The sequence below is a fragment of the Ictalurus punctatus genome, chromosome 6, assembly GCF_001660625.3.
Source record: "Ictalurus punctatus breed USDA103 chromosome 6, Coco_2.0, whole genome shotgun sequence".
NCBI lineage: Eukaryota > Metazoa > Chordata > Actinopteri > Siluriformes > Ictaluridae > Ictalurus > Ictalurus punctatus.
Window position 1 is genome coordinate 26,851,807 of NC_030421.2, and position 14,520 is coordinate 26,866,326.

General features: G+C 41.0%; 1 protein-coding gene across 1 annotated transcript in view; it reads left to right on the plus strand.

Moving 5' to 3' along the window:
- The first annotated feature begins 6,789 nt into the window (after positions 1 to 6,789).
- bmpr2b (bone morphogenetic protein receptor, type II b (serine/threonine kinase)) overlaps positions 6,790 to 14,520 on the plus strand; it is a 62,614-nt gene continuing 54,883 nt past the window's right edge. The window contains exon 1 of the mRNA XM_017469628.3: positions 6,790 to 7,789. Within this exon, the coding sequence (XP_017325117.1) occupies positions 7,717 to 7,789 (73 nt within the window). The 5' untranslated portion in view covers positions 6,790 to 7,716. The remainder of the gene's footprint in view (positions 7,790 to 14,520) is intronic.

Below are 14,520 nucleotides of genomic sequence, written 5' to 3' on the forward strand. Positions count from 1 at the left end.
TTTTTATCTCAGAGATTCAAGACAAGTTTTCTGTTGGTGTGTTGACAAATTCTGTCATTGGCATTAATTAAAAAAAAAAAAAATTCTGGCCAACCAGGTTTTTAAATAAATTGCAGGCACATTGTTATAGTAATGTGTATTATAGCAATACAATATTTGTTTCCATATTGTGCAGCTGTAACCATCATGTAGACCTATAAATATTGTAGCTTACCTCCAAATACATTCAGGTTTCTTTCTGTTTTAAAAAGAATATCTCATTCATGTTGTTCATTAAAGAAAACATAAAGGCAAGTTCCAATATACAATATATATATATATATATATATATATATATATATATATATATATATATATATATATACACACACACACACACACACACACACACACACACACACATATATATATATATATATATATATATATATATATATATATATATATATATATATATATATATATAAAATCGCTAAACATACTTTTACACAGTTGCCTGAGAAAGTCTCTACTTTGAGTCTCTGCTATATTTGAAAGCTTTATTTATTTTCCCATCATCTTTAAAAACTTTATACATTTGTTTAGAGTAAAGTAAATACACCTATTGCATGCATTAACAACTGCATTATTGTTATTCACAATTTTCTGTTGCACTACACATATAAAGTCTCCATTTGTGACTGCTTATTCTGACTATTTTATAATAGAAAAAGAGCTGTGCATGCGACCTCTGAAAGCCTAAGACAAGCTGCATAATACGTACTGGAATATATTAGTGATCCGTTATAGTAATAGTTTTACAGCAAAAATTGTTCTTATTGTTATTATTTGAAAATAAATATGTTTCATTCTTAAATATTTGCAAGTCATTTTTTTTTTTTAGATATACGTTCCCCTCCAAAAGTATTGGAAAGGTAAGACCTTCATCTCTGACTCCGAGGAGCCAGAGGGGGAGCCAGTGAGAAGGAGAACGCTCCCTCACACCACAGAAACTCCCCCTTTTTTTCACCGAAGTGCACCATGAAGTATCCCGCTTCTGAGGAAAGCCATGTTTATAACCCCATAACCTCATATTATTCGGCCATTGTGTGAGATAAACAGTAGTGTTATTTTGCTATGCCAAAGATGGAGGAGGTGCTTGCGAGCTACCTCTCTCCATTGACATCAATTAAAATTGGGGGGCCGGCTTTGCCATCCAAACCGTGTAAGACCACCTCGGCATTGGTTGGCGAAGCCTATGCGGCAACAGGTCTTCCACACAATGGCACACAATGGCAGTTTTGCAGGCCTATCGGGCAGACCTGCTGAATTTTGAGGGAGGCATAGAAGGAGAGTGCGGCGGCCAACCTACCCCCACAGAAAGCCAGGGGGACTGGGCATCCAGAGTCGCAGCCTGCTAGTAGGCCTGATTTAAAAATTATAAGTGCCAAAAAGTCAGAAAGAAGTGGTCCTGAGGAGCCGCGGAGGGAGGTATCAGGGGACGAGTGGTTGTTAGGGCAGTTAGCCCTCAGTATTACTATAGGGCTCCCCTAGTCCCAAGTTTCCAATTTTCTCTGGTCAATGAGCTGTCACAGGGCAACGAAAATCTGATGCTTTCCCTCCAACAAATGTGAAAGTTAATGTCACTAAAGACCATCTGGCAGCATGGAAACTACTGCCAAATGTATCTCCACGGGTTCTGTTCTCCATAGAAATGGTACCGGGAGCAGTTCATAGCTTAACCCCCCCCATCGTTTCAGAGGCGGGCTCACCACAGTAGTCAGCACAATGCAGAGCCCGACGTTAGCCCAGGAAGTAAGATCTGTCTTGGACAAAGGGGCCATAAAGCATGTACCTCTTTCTCTGAGGGAGGAAGGTTTAAGGTAGCTCTTTTGGCTGGCCCTGACAATTCTGTTGCCCTTTCCTTCCTTGACTTTGCCCCTGGATTAACCGAAGCCTCCCTACAGTGAGGGAAAAAAGTATTTGATCCCCTGCTGATTTTGTACGTTTGCCCACTGACAAAGAAATGATCAGTCTATAATTTTAATGGTAGTTGTATTTGAACAGTGAGAGACAGAATAACAACAAAAAAATCCAGAAAAACGCATGTCAAAAATTTTATAAATTAATTTGCATTTTAATGAGGGAAATAAGTATTTGACCCCCTCTCAATCAGAAAGATTTCTGGCTCCCAGGTGTCTTTTATACAGGTAACGAGCTGAGATTAGGAGCACACTCTTAAAGGGAGTGCTCCTAATATCAGTTTGTTACCTGTATAAAAGACACCTGTCCACAGAAGCAATCAATCAATCAGATTCCAAACTCTCCACCATGGCCAAGACCAAAGAGCTCTCCAAGGATGTCAGGGACAAGACTGTAGACCTACACAAGTCTGGAATGGGCTACAAGACCATTGCCAAGCAGCTTGGTGAGAAGGGGACAACAGTTGGTGCGATTATTCGCAAATGGAAGAAGCACAAAAGAACTGTCAATCTCCCTCGGCCTGGGGCTCCATGCAAGATCTCACCTCGTGGAGTTGCAACGATCATGAGAACAGTGAGGAATCAGCCCAGAACTACACGGGAGGATCTTGTCAATGATCTCAAGGCAGCTGGGACCATAGTCACCAAGAAAACAATTGGTAACACACTACGCCGTGAAGGACTGAAATCCTGCAGCGCGCGCAAGGTCCGCTGCTCAAGAAAGCACATATACATGCCCGTCTGAAGTTTGCCACTGAACATCTGAATGATTCAGATTACAACTGGGTGAAAGTGTTGAGGTCAGATGAGACCAAAATGGAGCTCTTTGGCATCAACTCAACTCGCCGTGTTTGGAGGAGGATGAATGCTGCCTATGACCCCTGGAACACCATCCCCACCGTCAAACATGGAGGTGGAAACATTATGCTTTGGGGGTTTTTTTCTGCTAAGGGGACAGGACAACTTCACCGCATCAAAGGGACGATGGACGGGGCCATGTACTGTCAAATCTTGGGTGAAAACCTCCTTCCCTCAGACAGGGCATTGAAAATGGGTCGTGGATGGGTATTCCAGCATGACAATGACCCAAAACACACTGCCAAGGCAACAAAGGAGTGGCTCAAGAAGAAGCACATTAAGGTCCTGGAGTGACCTAGGCAGTCTCCAGACCTAAATCCCATAGAAAATCTGTGGAGAGAGCTGAAGGTTCGAGTTGCCAAACGTCAGCCTCGAAACCTTAATGACTTGGAGAAGATCTGCAAAGAGGAGTGGGACAAAATCCCTCCTGAGATGTGTGCAAACCTGGTGGCCAACTACAAGAAATGTCTCACCTCTGTGATTGCCAACAAGGGTTTTTAAACCAAGTACTAAGTCATGTTTTGCAGAGGGGGTCAAATACTTATTTCCCTCATTAAAATGCAAATTTTTTGGACGTGCGTTTTTCTGGATTTTTTTGTTGTTATTCTGTCTCTCACTGTTCAAATAAATCTACCATTAAAGTTATAGACTGATCATTTCTTTGTCAGTGGGCAAACGTACAAAATCAGCAGGGGATCAAATACTTTTTTCCCCTCACTGTATATCCTAGGTCGGATTATTTCCTAAGTGCCCAGGTCTGCTGCCCAGCTGGTAGTGTTGCAGGCTTTCTGCCCTCCTCTGTTCCTTACACTGGAACGAGGAAGATTGCACCTACTGTGTCCAGTGAGGGCTCTTTGTACTTATGCCCACTGCTCTGGCCAATGTCATAAGTCAGAGCAGTTGCTGGTCTGCTTGGCATGTGATGCTGTGTCAAAGCAACGCATTTGGATAGTGGAAGCAATCTCTATTGCTTATGATGCGCGCACTCTTGTTACGCCTCTGGGCATAGGGGCTCATTCAAAGGCTTTATCTAATGGGTACGCTTACAGGATGTGTGTGCTATGGCAGGGTGGTCTACACCACACACATTCATTCGGTATTAAAGTTTGGTCAAGGATCTTGCAGTAACTCTAAGGCCCAGACCCTTTTGGACAAGACATACCCTCAGTATGACGGAGTGGGTATACACATTCCCACAGCATGAAGCTCACGCAACTTTGAGTTCCCTTTGAAAGGGAACGTCTGGGTTATGCATGTATCCCTGTTCCCTGAGAAGGGAATGAGATGTTGCATAGCTTTGTCATACTGGTGTATGCCTGTAAATTGTGAAGCTGATGACGTGGTTTACAGGTGCCATGTTATAGTCACGTGAAGCGTGAAATGCCACATCACCTGATCACTGCAGGCCTATAAATAGGCATGATTTTACACAGACCTCAGATACCAGGCGCTTCCAACAGCGTGAAGTTCACGCAACCTCTCTATCTCTTTTCAGGGAACAAGGTTACATGCGTAACCCAGACCTTTTTGCTATACATTCAAGATATCTGGATTTGAGATCAAAAGATGAATATGAGATGATAGATCAGAATTCCAGCTTTCATTTCCTGAAATTTACTTCTAGATGTCTTAAAAGCGTAAAACATTGTACCCTCAGTTGCATCCTAAACTGTTGCATTTTTCTTTTGTGTTGCTTTTCCAGGCTTCTTTCATTGTTGTTTTTTTGGGGGTTTCTTCCTTCAGTCTCCTCTTCAGCAGGTGAAATACATGCTCAAGTGGGTTAATGTCTGGTAATTGACATGGCCAGCCTAAAACCTTCCACTTTTCCCCCCTGATAAAGTCCTTTTATTAGGTTGTCAGTGTGTTTTGGGTCATTTTCTTGCTGCAAGATAAAGTGCCCCCCAATTAGATTGGATCCATTTCTCTGTAAATTGAAATAGTGATGGTTTCTGTAGACTTATGAATTAATTCTGCTGCTACCATCATGAGTTACATCACCAGTAAAGATCAGTGAACTAATTCCAGAAGCATCCGTGCAAGCAGAGGCCATGGCACTACCTCCACCATGCTTGGCTGATCAGCTTCTATGTTTTGGATCATGAGCAGATCCTTTCTTTCTGCACACTTCCAATCTGGCCTTCTGATTGCTCATGAGTGTTTTGCATCTTGTGGTATGGCCTCTATATTTCTGCACTTGAAGTCTTTTTCGAACGTTGAATTGTGATACCTTCACCCCTGTCCTGTGAAGGTTGTTGGTGATGTCACTAAGTGTTTTTGAGTTTTTCTTCACAGCTCTCACAATGTTTCTGTCATCAGAAAATGTTGATGTCCTGACATTTTTGCACACAATAGTCTCTATAGTTTACACAGAATGGTGTGGGGATGAAGAAAAACAAACAAGCAAACAAAAAAACATTGAGTAAAGAAGCAAAACAGTGAGCAGTGTTTCTGTCGACACCTTGTTTATGAGAGAGGTCAGAGGAGAATGACCAGACTGGATCATGCTGACAGGAAGGCTACAATAACTCTTTACAACTGTAGTGAGCAAAACCAAACAAACAAACAAAAAAACATCATCACCAACAACAACAACTCAGAATACTTAACTCACCAAATCTAGAGAACTTGTGCATGAAAATCCAAGGACCTCAGCAGTTTCTGAAATACTCAGACCAGCCCATCTGGCACCAACAACCATACTACCATACCATGGTCACTCACATTTTCCACCATTCTGGTCTTTAATGTGAACATTAACTGAAGCTGTAACCTGTATCTGTATGATGTTATGCATTACGCTGCTGACATGTTATGCATTACGCGGCTGATTGGATAATTCCATGAATGAGCCCAATAAAGTGGCCAGTGAGTGAACTGTAGTAATGTTTCCGGTCTTTTTTCAGTAGCTCTAATCTAGACCACCAACTTGATTTAATTAAACAGCCAAATGAAGTTAATGATCACGAACACCAGAGGGCGCGCTGTCCACTAAAATAGTCTGAACACCTACTACGTATGTACTGTTTTCCAATTCGGTTTCTTTTTTAGAAAAAAAAAAAAACAGTGTGTGTATCTGAATGATGTAATAGAATAGAGTAAGAATAGAATGATGTTGCAAATGGTAAATATAAATAAATGGATAAATATAAATATATATGTAAACAATCCTTTTAAAGTTCCACCAAAGGAATGCTCGGCTTTGTGAATTTATTTTACTGTATCTTTTGCCCCATATGTAGCATTATTACTGAAGAGAGGTGCTAATACTTGTACTCCGTCTAGACTCCCCTGTGTGCGATTAACGTGCTGTACTAATGAAACACAGCAGACAGACAGCAGACAGACGGAGGAGGGAGGAGAGAGTGAATTGTAAGACTGTTCGATTCTGGCCATTTGGGAATCGACTCCGAATTTGATTCCGTGTGTTGGGAACTGATAGATTCGGCTTCCAGAGTCGGTTCCACACAATAATAATAATAATAATAATAATAATAATAATAATAATAATAATAATAATAATAATAACACATTATGGTTAATAGTATGAAGGACAAGGGTTCTTGTCACAGCAATTACATGTCATACTAATTAATTAGCTAATGTGTAGTTTGGAGAAATAAAAATAATTGTGCTGGTTAATGGGTGATAAACCTATACCCGATTCAACTTATTAGCCCTAAGATGCTCATCATTTTACTTTCTTTGAAAATAGTCTTAAGGTGCTTAGCATTGTATTTATTGTTGTTTTCCAAATTAAATACTGGTAGATGTTTCTTGTATGAAAAGACGCATTTGTCAGAATCTCTCCTTCTCTCACTCACTTTAAACTTGAATTTGAGCTGAATCAGTTTCTCGAACTGAAATAGATCTATGTTTTTTGGAGTCGATTCTCCTGTGATCGATGAACGGCTTTTTTTTTAAAGAATCGACTCGCGTGAAGAATGAATCGAAACATTGCAAATCCTTCAGCATGCGCCTGCGTGCGTGAACAGGAGAACTTGGCAAGAGGTCGCGCGCGTACGGGACTAGCAACAACTCATCCATGCACAATAGCTACGCGGTATCTAACAGAGTCTTAAGCGCGGACACAGCTTCGCTTTTCCAAAATGGCCGTGCGTGTTTAGACGGTTAAGAATCTCCTTTCACCATCAAAAGTCCCGTTGTTTTGGATTAGAGTCAAACGAGGAGCTATTTCGACGAATTCCACCTCCTGAGAAGTCGGTCTTGCTGGAGAAGATCTTTTCCCCCGACGGTGGAGCTCGGCGACGACGCCGGTGGCTGAGTGTGTTTTTCGAAAGAGACGTTAAATTTCTGTATTTCAATTAATGATAAAGTAAAGAAGGCTGCCAAATGTTTGAGGTGCTTTTAGCTCCTGGGGCTAGCTAACTATCCGACATGGACTGTCCCGACGGTCGGCAGCGCAGAACTGTCCCATTGCTTATAGCTAGATAGTCAGATTAGCTACCCAACTTTACCGTGTTTAGCCGGTGAGCTAAATTCGAGCTAAAAGGAGAGACTGCAGAAACATATTTGTGACGCCGAGATTTTAGCTAACGTTTTAGCTAAGTTACGAGGACGCAATGCACGTCAGTCATAGAGCAAGCTGGCTAATATTCACACAGCGCCAGTGCGAGACTGTAGTGCTAGCAAGCTAGCTAGACGGATCGATTAACTTTGCCGAAGCTAACGAACTTAACGCTGCGTCCAGGGAGTCGGCGTCAACACCGAGCTAAAGCTGTGCGGAAATCATGTACTGTCCGTCCACATTGCTGTGCCAAGACTCCGGTGTTGGACTGTTTCATCCTCGCGAATGAACTTGGATATTCGACTGGAAAAAAGAGGAGGAAACTAATCAGCCGGGAGCAGTGGGGCCTGTGTGACTCCGGGGGGTGAAAACATGACCGTGTGCGGCCGGGTGTCGGTCCTGACTCTGGGGCTTTACGCCGTGCTTCTCCTCAGTCCTGTCGCAGGTCAGGCTCTTCACATGTAATACAGCATCTTTCCTCTTATCACTGAATGTTTGGAGCCTAAAACTGGCCCGAACGAGAGCGCGCGCGCGCGCGCGTGTGTTTAAAACACTAAAATTGTTTACAAAATATGATTTTGACACAAAATTAGACACTAATATCTCCATCCTCTTTCTGGTGTTCTCTACTCTTGGGCCTATGGCCTAGTTCCTTAAGGTCACTTTCAAGGATTCAGTGAATGTTGCTGACAATATCTGATGGGTATGACTTATAAATATAGCATTTCTTATTAGTAGGTGTAGTAGGATTTCAAGTGTAGTTTAAGCATCACTTGGTTGTAGTTATACTTGGTTGTCCCTTTTAATCCGAAAGTCGTTTCCTGCCTCTAAGCTTTATCCTGAACGGTAGAGCGTGGCTTTAAGCCGGAAAACTGGCCCAGACTGTATTGATGTGATCATAGGTTAAGGTACTAGACAGCAAGTGAACCGTACCGTTACATGATTCGTCATGACTTTATAAATGTGATCATCGCAAGTTTTACTCACAGTTCTGATGACATTTAGTCCAAGAGTGAAAATAACCCCTTTTTATTGTAAAACATGAAGCATATGAAGGCTCCATGTACGCACGCAGTGTGTACTCCTGAAGTTCACCTTCGCCACTGAACACGAGGAATGGTAATGTTGCGTAAAGGTTATATAATTGTTCACAAGAATATGTCTGAACGCTTGAGTGAAATCGGTTTGGGTTAACGTGGCCTTTGTGCAGTGCACCATTCAGTACGTTTACATGGACAACAATAATCTGATATTAACCTGATTTAAGACGATACTCTGGTTAAGAAACTGGCATGTAAACAGCGATTATTGATTACGTTAATCCGACTAAAGTCATACTCGAAATAAACACAAATCGAATTAAGACGTGTGGAGTACTCCTGTTTTAGTCGCATTATCGGAGTGCATTATAGACATGTACACACCTTAATCACACTATTAACGTCGTGTGGGAGTTTTCACCGCTTTTTACGACAGGACACACACACGGCAGCGCTCAACCGTTTGACGGCAAAGGAGAGAGCATGACTGCGTCAGAAACCGCGTACTTACCTTCTATATAGTAGGTAAAATAAATGTATTTCAACTACTATATAGTAGGGAAGTATGTGTATTCGGGATTCGGACGCAGCCCACGGCTTCAAGCAGTCGTCTATTTGCACGTATAGCATGACAAATAAATAACTGCACTTGAAGCTTTCTTAAAATTAAAAATGAAACACCCAAAACTGTATACGGTACCATAACGAAGATGAACTGTATGTTGATAAGTGAAATTCTGGAGGGAATGTCGGACGGCGTGGCGTGGGGACGTGATGTGTGCCGTAACTCTGTGTTCTATAACATGTAAAACCTGAACATTAAAGGAGTATTCTAAAAGCGACTAATGTAAAGACCTTAATCACAATATTGTCTTATTCAGAATAATGTCATTAATTAGATTATCGCTGTCCATATAAACATAATCAATGTTTGTTTAGTAACTGTTATAAACGTGTTTAATATTATGTATTGAGTAGCAAATTCCTAGACACTTGGTTTGTTTTAAACTTCACTCCCAACACAGCTTTCCAGAGGTGTTTCTCTTGTTGTACTTCAACGGACTCGTCGCGTTCTTGAGGTTACGTAGGGCAGCGTGTGTGGTCATTGATCACAGTGAATAAGCGTGACGGTGGCGCTCAGATTGGTGTAATTGTTGCTGAAGTGCTAATGATACACAATCGATTTTCTGGAATTGAATTGTGTTGAGAAACACATGGAGATCAATGAGCAGCTCTGAGGCAGTATGATGCAGGTTTGCTTTTTGTTTGGCAAAAACGGAGTTAGGCATCAAAGCGACCCATTCTATCTACATCCAGTATTTCATTTTGGAGTAGAATCAGGCTCGCTCGAGCCTTCAGACGCAGTCGCACTAATGCTATCAGTGTTTTAGCCTAGACTTTGATAAGTGTCTCTCTCGGTCTCTGCAGCGCTGCAAGGGGACTGAAGACAACGGAGAAAGGCATCCTGAGAGTCTGTTTCACTGAATTATTTTAGATTAACAGGAAAAAGAAGTAGATTCCCAAGATGGAGAAAAGTCTGTTTATTGTGAGAGGTCAGGCTGTTATGTTTCGTAATCTTTGCCAAAAGTCATTCATAAGAAATCAGTGTATTTTGGGGCTGATTTGATTTCTATACGACTCAGATAACACCAGTTTTGCAAGCACTCTGTGGCGATCTTAACATTACGTTCTTGGAACTGTGCTCTCATTTCATCTCACGGTTATCTCTGTAAAAACCTAGATTCAGGGACACAAATGCCTAAAAATAAAATCGTAGTAAATATGAGCTTTACGTGCATTTACAAATAATCAGATCATGTTGGTTTTATTTCAGCGCTTTTGCTTTGCTTCGTCCTGTCTATTTTTTGAGGTATCGGATTAATGACGTTTTTATTCCAGTGCATGTGGCAAAGTCGTCCTTGCATATTCTTGTTCGTTGATAGAAGGCGCACCGGCTGATCTCAAGAAGGAGAATAAACTGAACATTTTATTTTTTTTTTTGTTGACCTTTGACCTTTTGGTAGGGAGAAAAAGCCGATCTGAATGCAGTCACGTGTCGTCGTCTTTAACAGCTCAGGCAGTTGCTTTCCTCACTGCTGGTTGATGGCATAGTAGGAAGCCCTGCACGGATGTGCCACTGCTGTGATTATTCTCCATCACTTTCAGACCGTGTGAGTGAGAGCAAGGGAGAGAGCCATTACCCCGTCTCTGACTTGTCGATTCAGCATGAAGCCGCGGCTCCTGTTTGCAGTCTGCTGAGCCCGGCAGAGCTCATTACCCTCTGCAGTGAGGGAAGAGGCCAACACACATTGGAGCTGTCAGATTTTCCCAGAAATGCCATTCGAATGGTGAAGTAAGGAATGTACCAATACACTGGTACAGCAGGCCAAAACTATTAATCATATTCGAGTGTGTACGTCATTGCTTAGGGAACAAATTGCACAAACTGCTGTATGGTATTCTGTAGCGGTGCATTATGGGTTCATGTGGGACAAACTGAACAAAAAAACGTCAGTGGTTTTTAGTTTGTTCATTAACATGGCAGTGTATTAGGTGCTTGCGTGGTGCGGTATGATGCATTTACAGTTTTATTCATTCATTTATTGTTACATTTGTTTTATTCTGGTGGGAGAGTATTAAAACACAATCCCAATAGGACAAAAAACCCTATGAAACATTTTCTTTATACATGATAAGGCTGGACTATAGACAATATTTATATTATGCCAAAGTAAAGATATCATGGGTCTTTTCAGTCATAACATATATATATATATTTTTGAACCAATTTTTAAGATTTACCCTTCTGTGTCAAACCTAAATATTTCAGTTGATATTGTGTGTTGCGGGAATGTCTTTCAATATTAGTATATGATATTTTTGCCTGTAATGGCCACCCCAATTTACCATATGTATCACAATATTTACATTTTTCCATCAGAACTATAAAGTCACATTGGAAAAACCCTACAATTACAATTTCATGTTATTTTTAGTTATTTATATTAATTTTATATCATGTTATTGCAATGTGGGTGATCACTTGAAGCCAAAATACATTTGATTTTATGCCACAATGTGGTGAATGCTCGAATCTGATTGGTCAGCAGCTGTGAATTATTTTTGTATAACAGCACGGATCATAAAGTATTTCTGGCTGTAACATGAACGTTAATATTAATATACAAACCCAATTCCAAATAAGTTGGGATGCTGCGTGAGATGCAAATAAAAACGGAATACAATGACCTTTAAATCTCATAAACCCATATGTTATTCACAATAGAACATAGAAACATATCAAACTTTTAAACTGAGGAAATGTACCATTTATTTAAAAAAAAAAAGTCATTTTAAATTTGATGGCTTCAACACGTCTCAAAGTTTGGATGGGGGTATAAAAAGAGTATCTTAGATAAGCAGTGTCTTTCAGAAGTAAAGATGGGCAGAGGTTCACAAAAAACTGAGTCTACAATTTGTGGAACAATTTCGGAATAATGTTCCTCAACGTAAAATTGCAAAGACTATGAATATCTCATCATCTACAGTACATAATATCATCAAAAGATTCTGAGAATCAGGAGAAATCTCTGTGCACAAGGGACAAGAGTGAAAATCAATATTGCATGCCCGTGATCTTCGTGCCCTCAGGCGGCACTGCATTAAAACCAGGCCTGGTTCTGTAATGGAAATCACTGCATGGGCTCAAACACCTCCAGAACTCAGGGTCTGTGAACACAGTTTGCGGTGCCATCCACAAATGCTAGTTAAAGCTCTATCATGCGGAGAAGAAGCCATATGTGAACGTGATCCAGAAACGCTGCTGTCTTCTCTGGGCCAAAGCTCATTTAAAATGGACTGATGCAAAGTGTCTAACTGTTCTGTGGTCAGACAAATCGAAATTAATTATTTTTGTAAACTATGGACACCGCGTCCTCTCAACTAAAGAGGAGAGGGACTATCTGGCGTTTTTATCAGCGGTCAGTTCGAAAGTCTGCAACTGATGGTATGGGGTGTATTAGTGCCCGTGGAATGGGGAGCTTGCACATCTGGAAAGGCATCGTCAATGCTGAACAGTATATACAGGTTTTAGAGCAACATGCACTTTCATCCAGATTCCATCCCATCTTTACTTCTGAGAGACTCTGCCTCTGTAAGATACTCTTTTTATACCCAATCATGTTACTGACCTGTTGCAAATTAACCTAATTAGTTACAAAATGTATCTCCAGCTGTTTCTTTTTAGTAACGCTTACTTTTCTAGCCTTTTGTTGCCCCGTCCAAATTTTTTGAGACATGTTTTGGCCATTAAATAAAAAAAAACAAACAAATTTTTTCCTTAAAATGGTACATTTCCTCAGTTTAAACATTTGATCTATTTTCTATGTTCTATTGTGAATAACATATGGGTTTATGAGATTTGCAAATCATTGCATTCTGTTTTTATTTTCATTTTACACAGTGTCCCAACTTTTTTGGAATTGGGTTTGTACTTATTCTATTACGTTATTGTTACTAGAGTAACAGCTCATACACAGGGACTTTTACGGCAGATGATTCACATATGACTTGAAAAACGTGTTTAACAAAGTAATGTGATGTGGTGTTATTAAGATTTATGGAAGGAGTCTCCGTCATAAGCGCTTTGTAGGGTTTATCAGCACAGGAAAGTTTTCAGGACAGGACCGTCTTCAGTTACTAACGCGTTCCGGTTTCCCAGTAAAATGTCAGCGAGACAGAAAAAGAGCGAGGCTGGTGAGGAAATGACTGTTTATCGTGGCTATAACATCAGTTGGAACATGAAATAACTTGTCTTTTGGACATTCCACAACATTAAATCTAACTATAAACTGTTAAAATGTGTGACGCTTCATATATTGATAAATTAAACATTGTAATCGTTGGAAAATCGCTGTGGTAGAAGTTGGATAACGCACTCCAGTCCATGCTGTTATTTGAAAATAATGCACTTCGGGGGGTAGCAGCATGTCTCGCCCCACGTCTCGCACCCCCCCCCCCCCCCCCTCCCCCCCAGCGTGGTTTATTTTTGTATAACCGTACATATGTATCGCATTGTCATAGAACATCAAGGCTTTATTCTGTCTTTGTCCATCACGTTAAAATGGTAAATATTGCTCGGCCACATGTAAAACCATGAACATTGGTTAAGAATGCCCGTACTAGTCTGTTGCACACTCTATGCTGCAGTGATCATTTGTTAGAAACAGTTAACTCTTTAAATGACTTTAGAGTGTGTAACTGTATGAAAACGTTTCCTCGCATCGTTCAGAGAGCATAGGGTTAAAGAGAAATTACACACAAGGAACGCTAGCCTTGAATTTTTCCCTGCCCTATAATTACCATAATATGCTACATATTTTCATCTGGGATGAATTGTTATTCCTGTTCGAGTCTTTCTGTCTCTCATATTGCTGACTGAAAAATTCAGAAGAGTATTAAAGTGAATCCAAATTAGTCTAGACAAAAATTGTACTTTGATTTTATTATTATTATTATTATTATTTTGTTAGTCAATTGTACAAGAAGTCTCAAAGCTGTGTTTTATTTCTCTCTCTCTCTATCTCTCTGTGTGTGTGCGCGCGTGTGCGTGCGCGCGAGAGCACACGGGCAGCCTGAAGAAATTTGTGTGTCTGTGGGGTAGGGCAGGAAGCAGCGTTTGAGCATTGGCTGCACGCTCTCACTGCGTCATGCTATGCCATGTTTTTGATTTGTACTCTGATTGTGCAAAAGAATGCTCAGGTCGTTAGTTCACCAAACCCTGCAGTCCTTCCCGTTTGAAACTCGGAGTGAACGCGTGTGTTTCGTGTGTATGCCACCGTTACTGCGTGGAATTGATTGGCTTTGTGTGTGCTGTTGTGAGTCTGTTGTAGGAGTTTGCAGGATTTCTAACATGGTGAAAGCAGACCTTAACTTTATTTCATGGATGTTGGTTGGATCTCCTCTGAGGGCAGTTAGATAGTCTAATCAGAAGTGAGTGTGTGTGTGGGGTGTGGGGGGGATGTCTGGTGTGTACAGTGTGGTGCTCTGTAGCAGCAGGGTTTAGACTAAACAATGTGTCTCTCCCTGGCTCCATGGCAGGCGGGGTAGCGAGGGGGGAGGACTGTGTCTTTGGGTG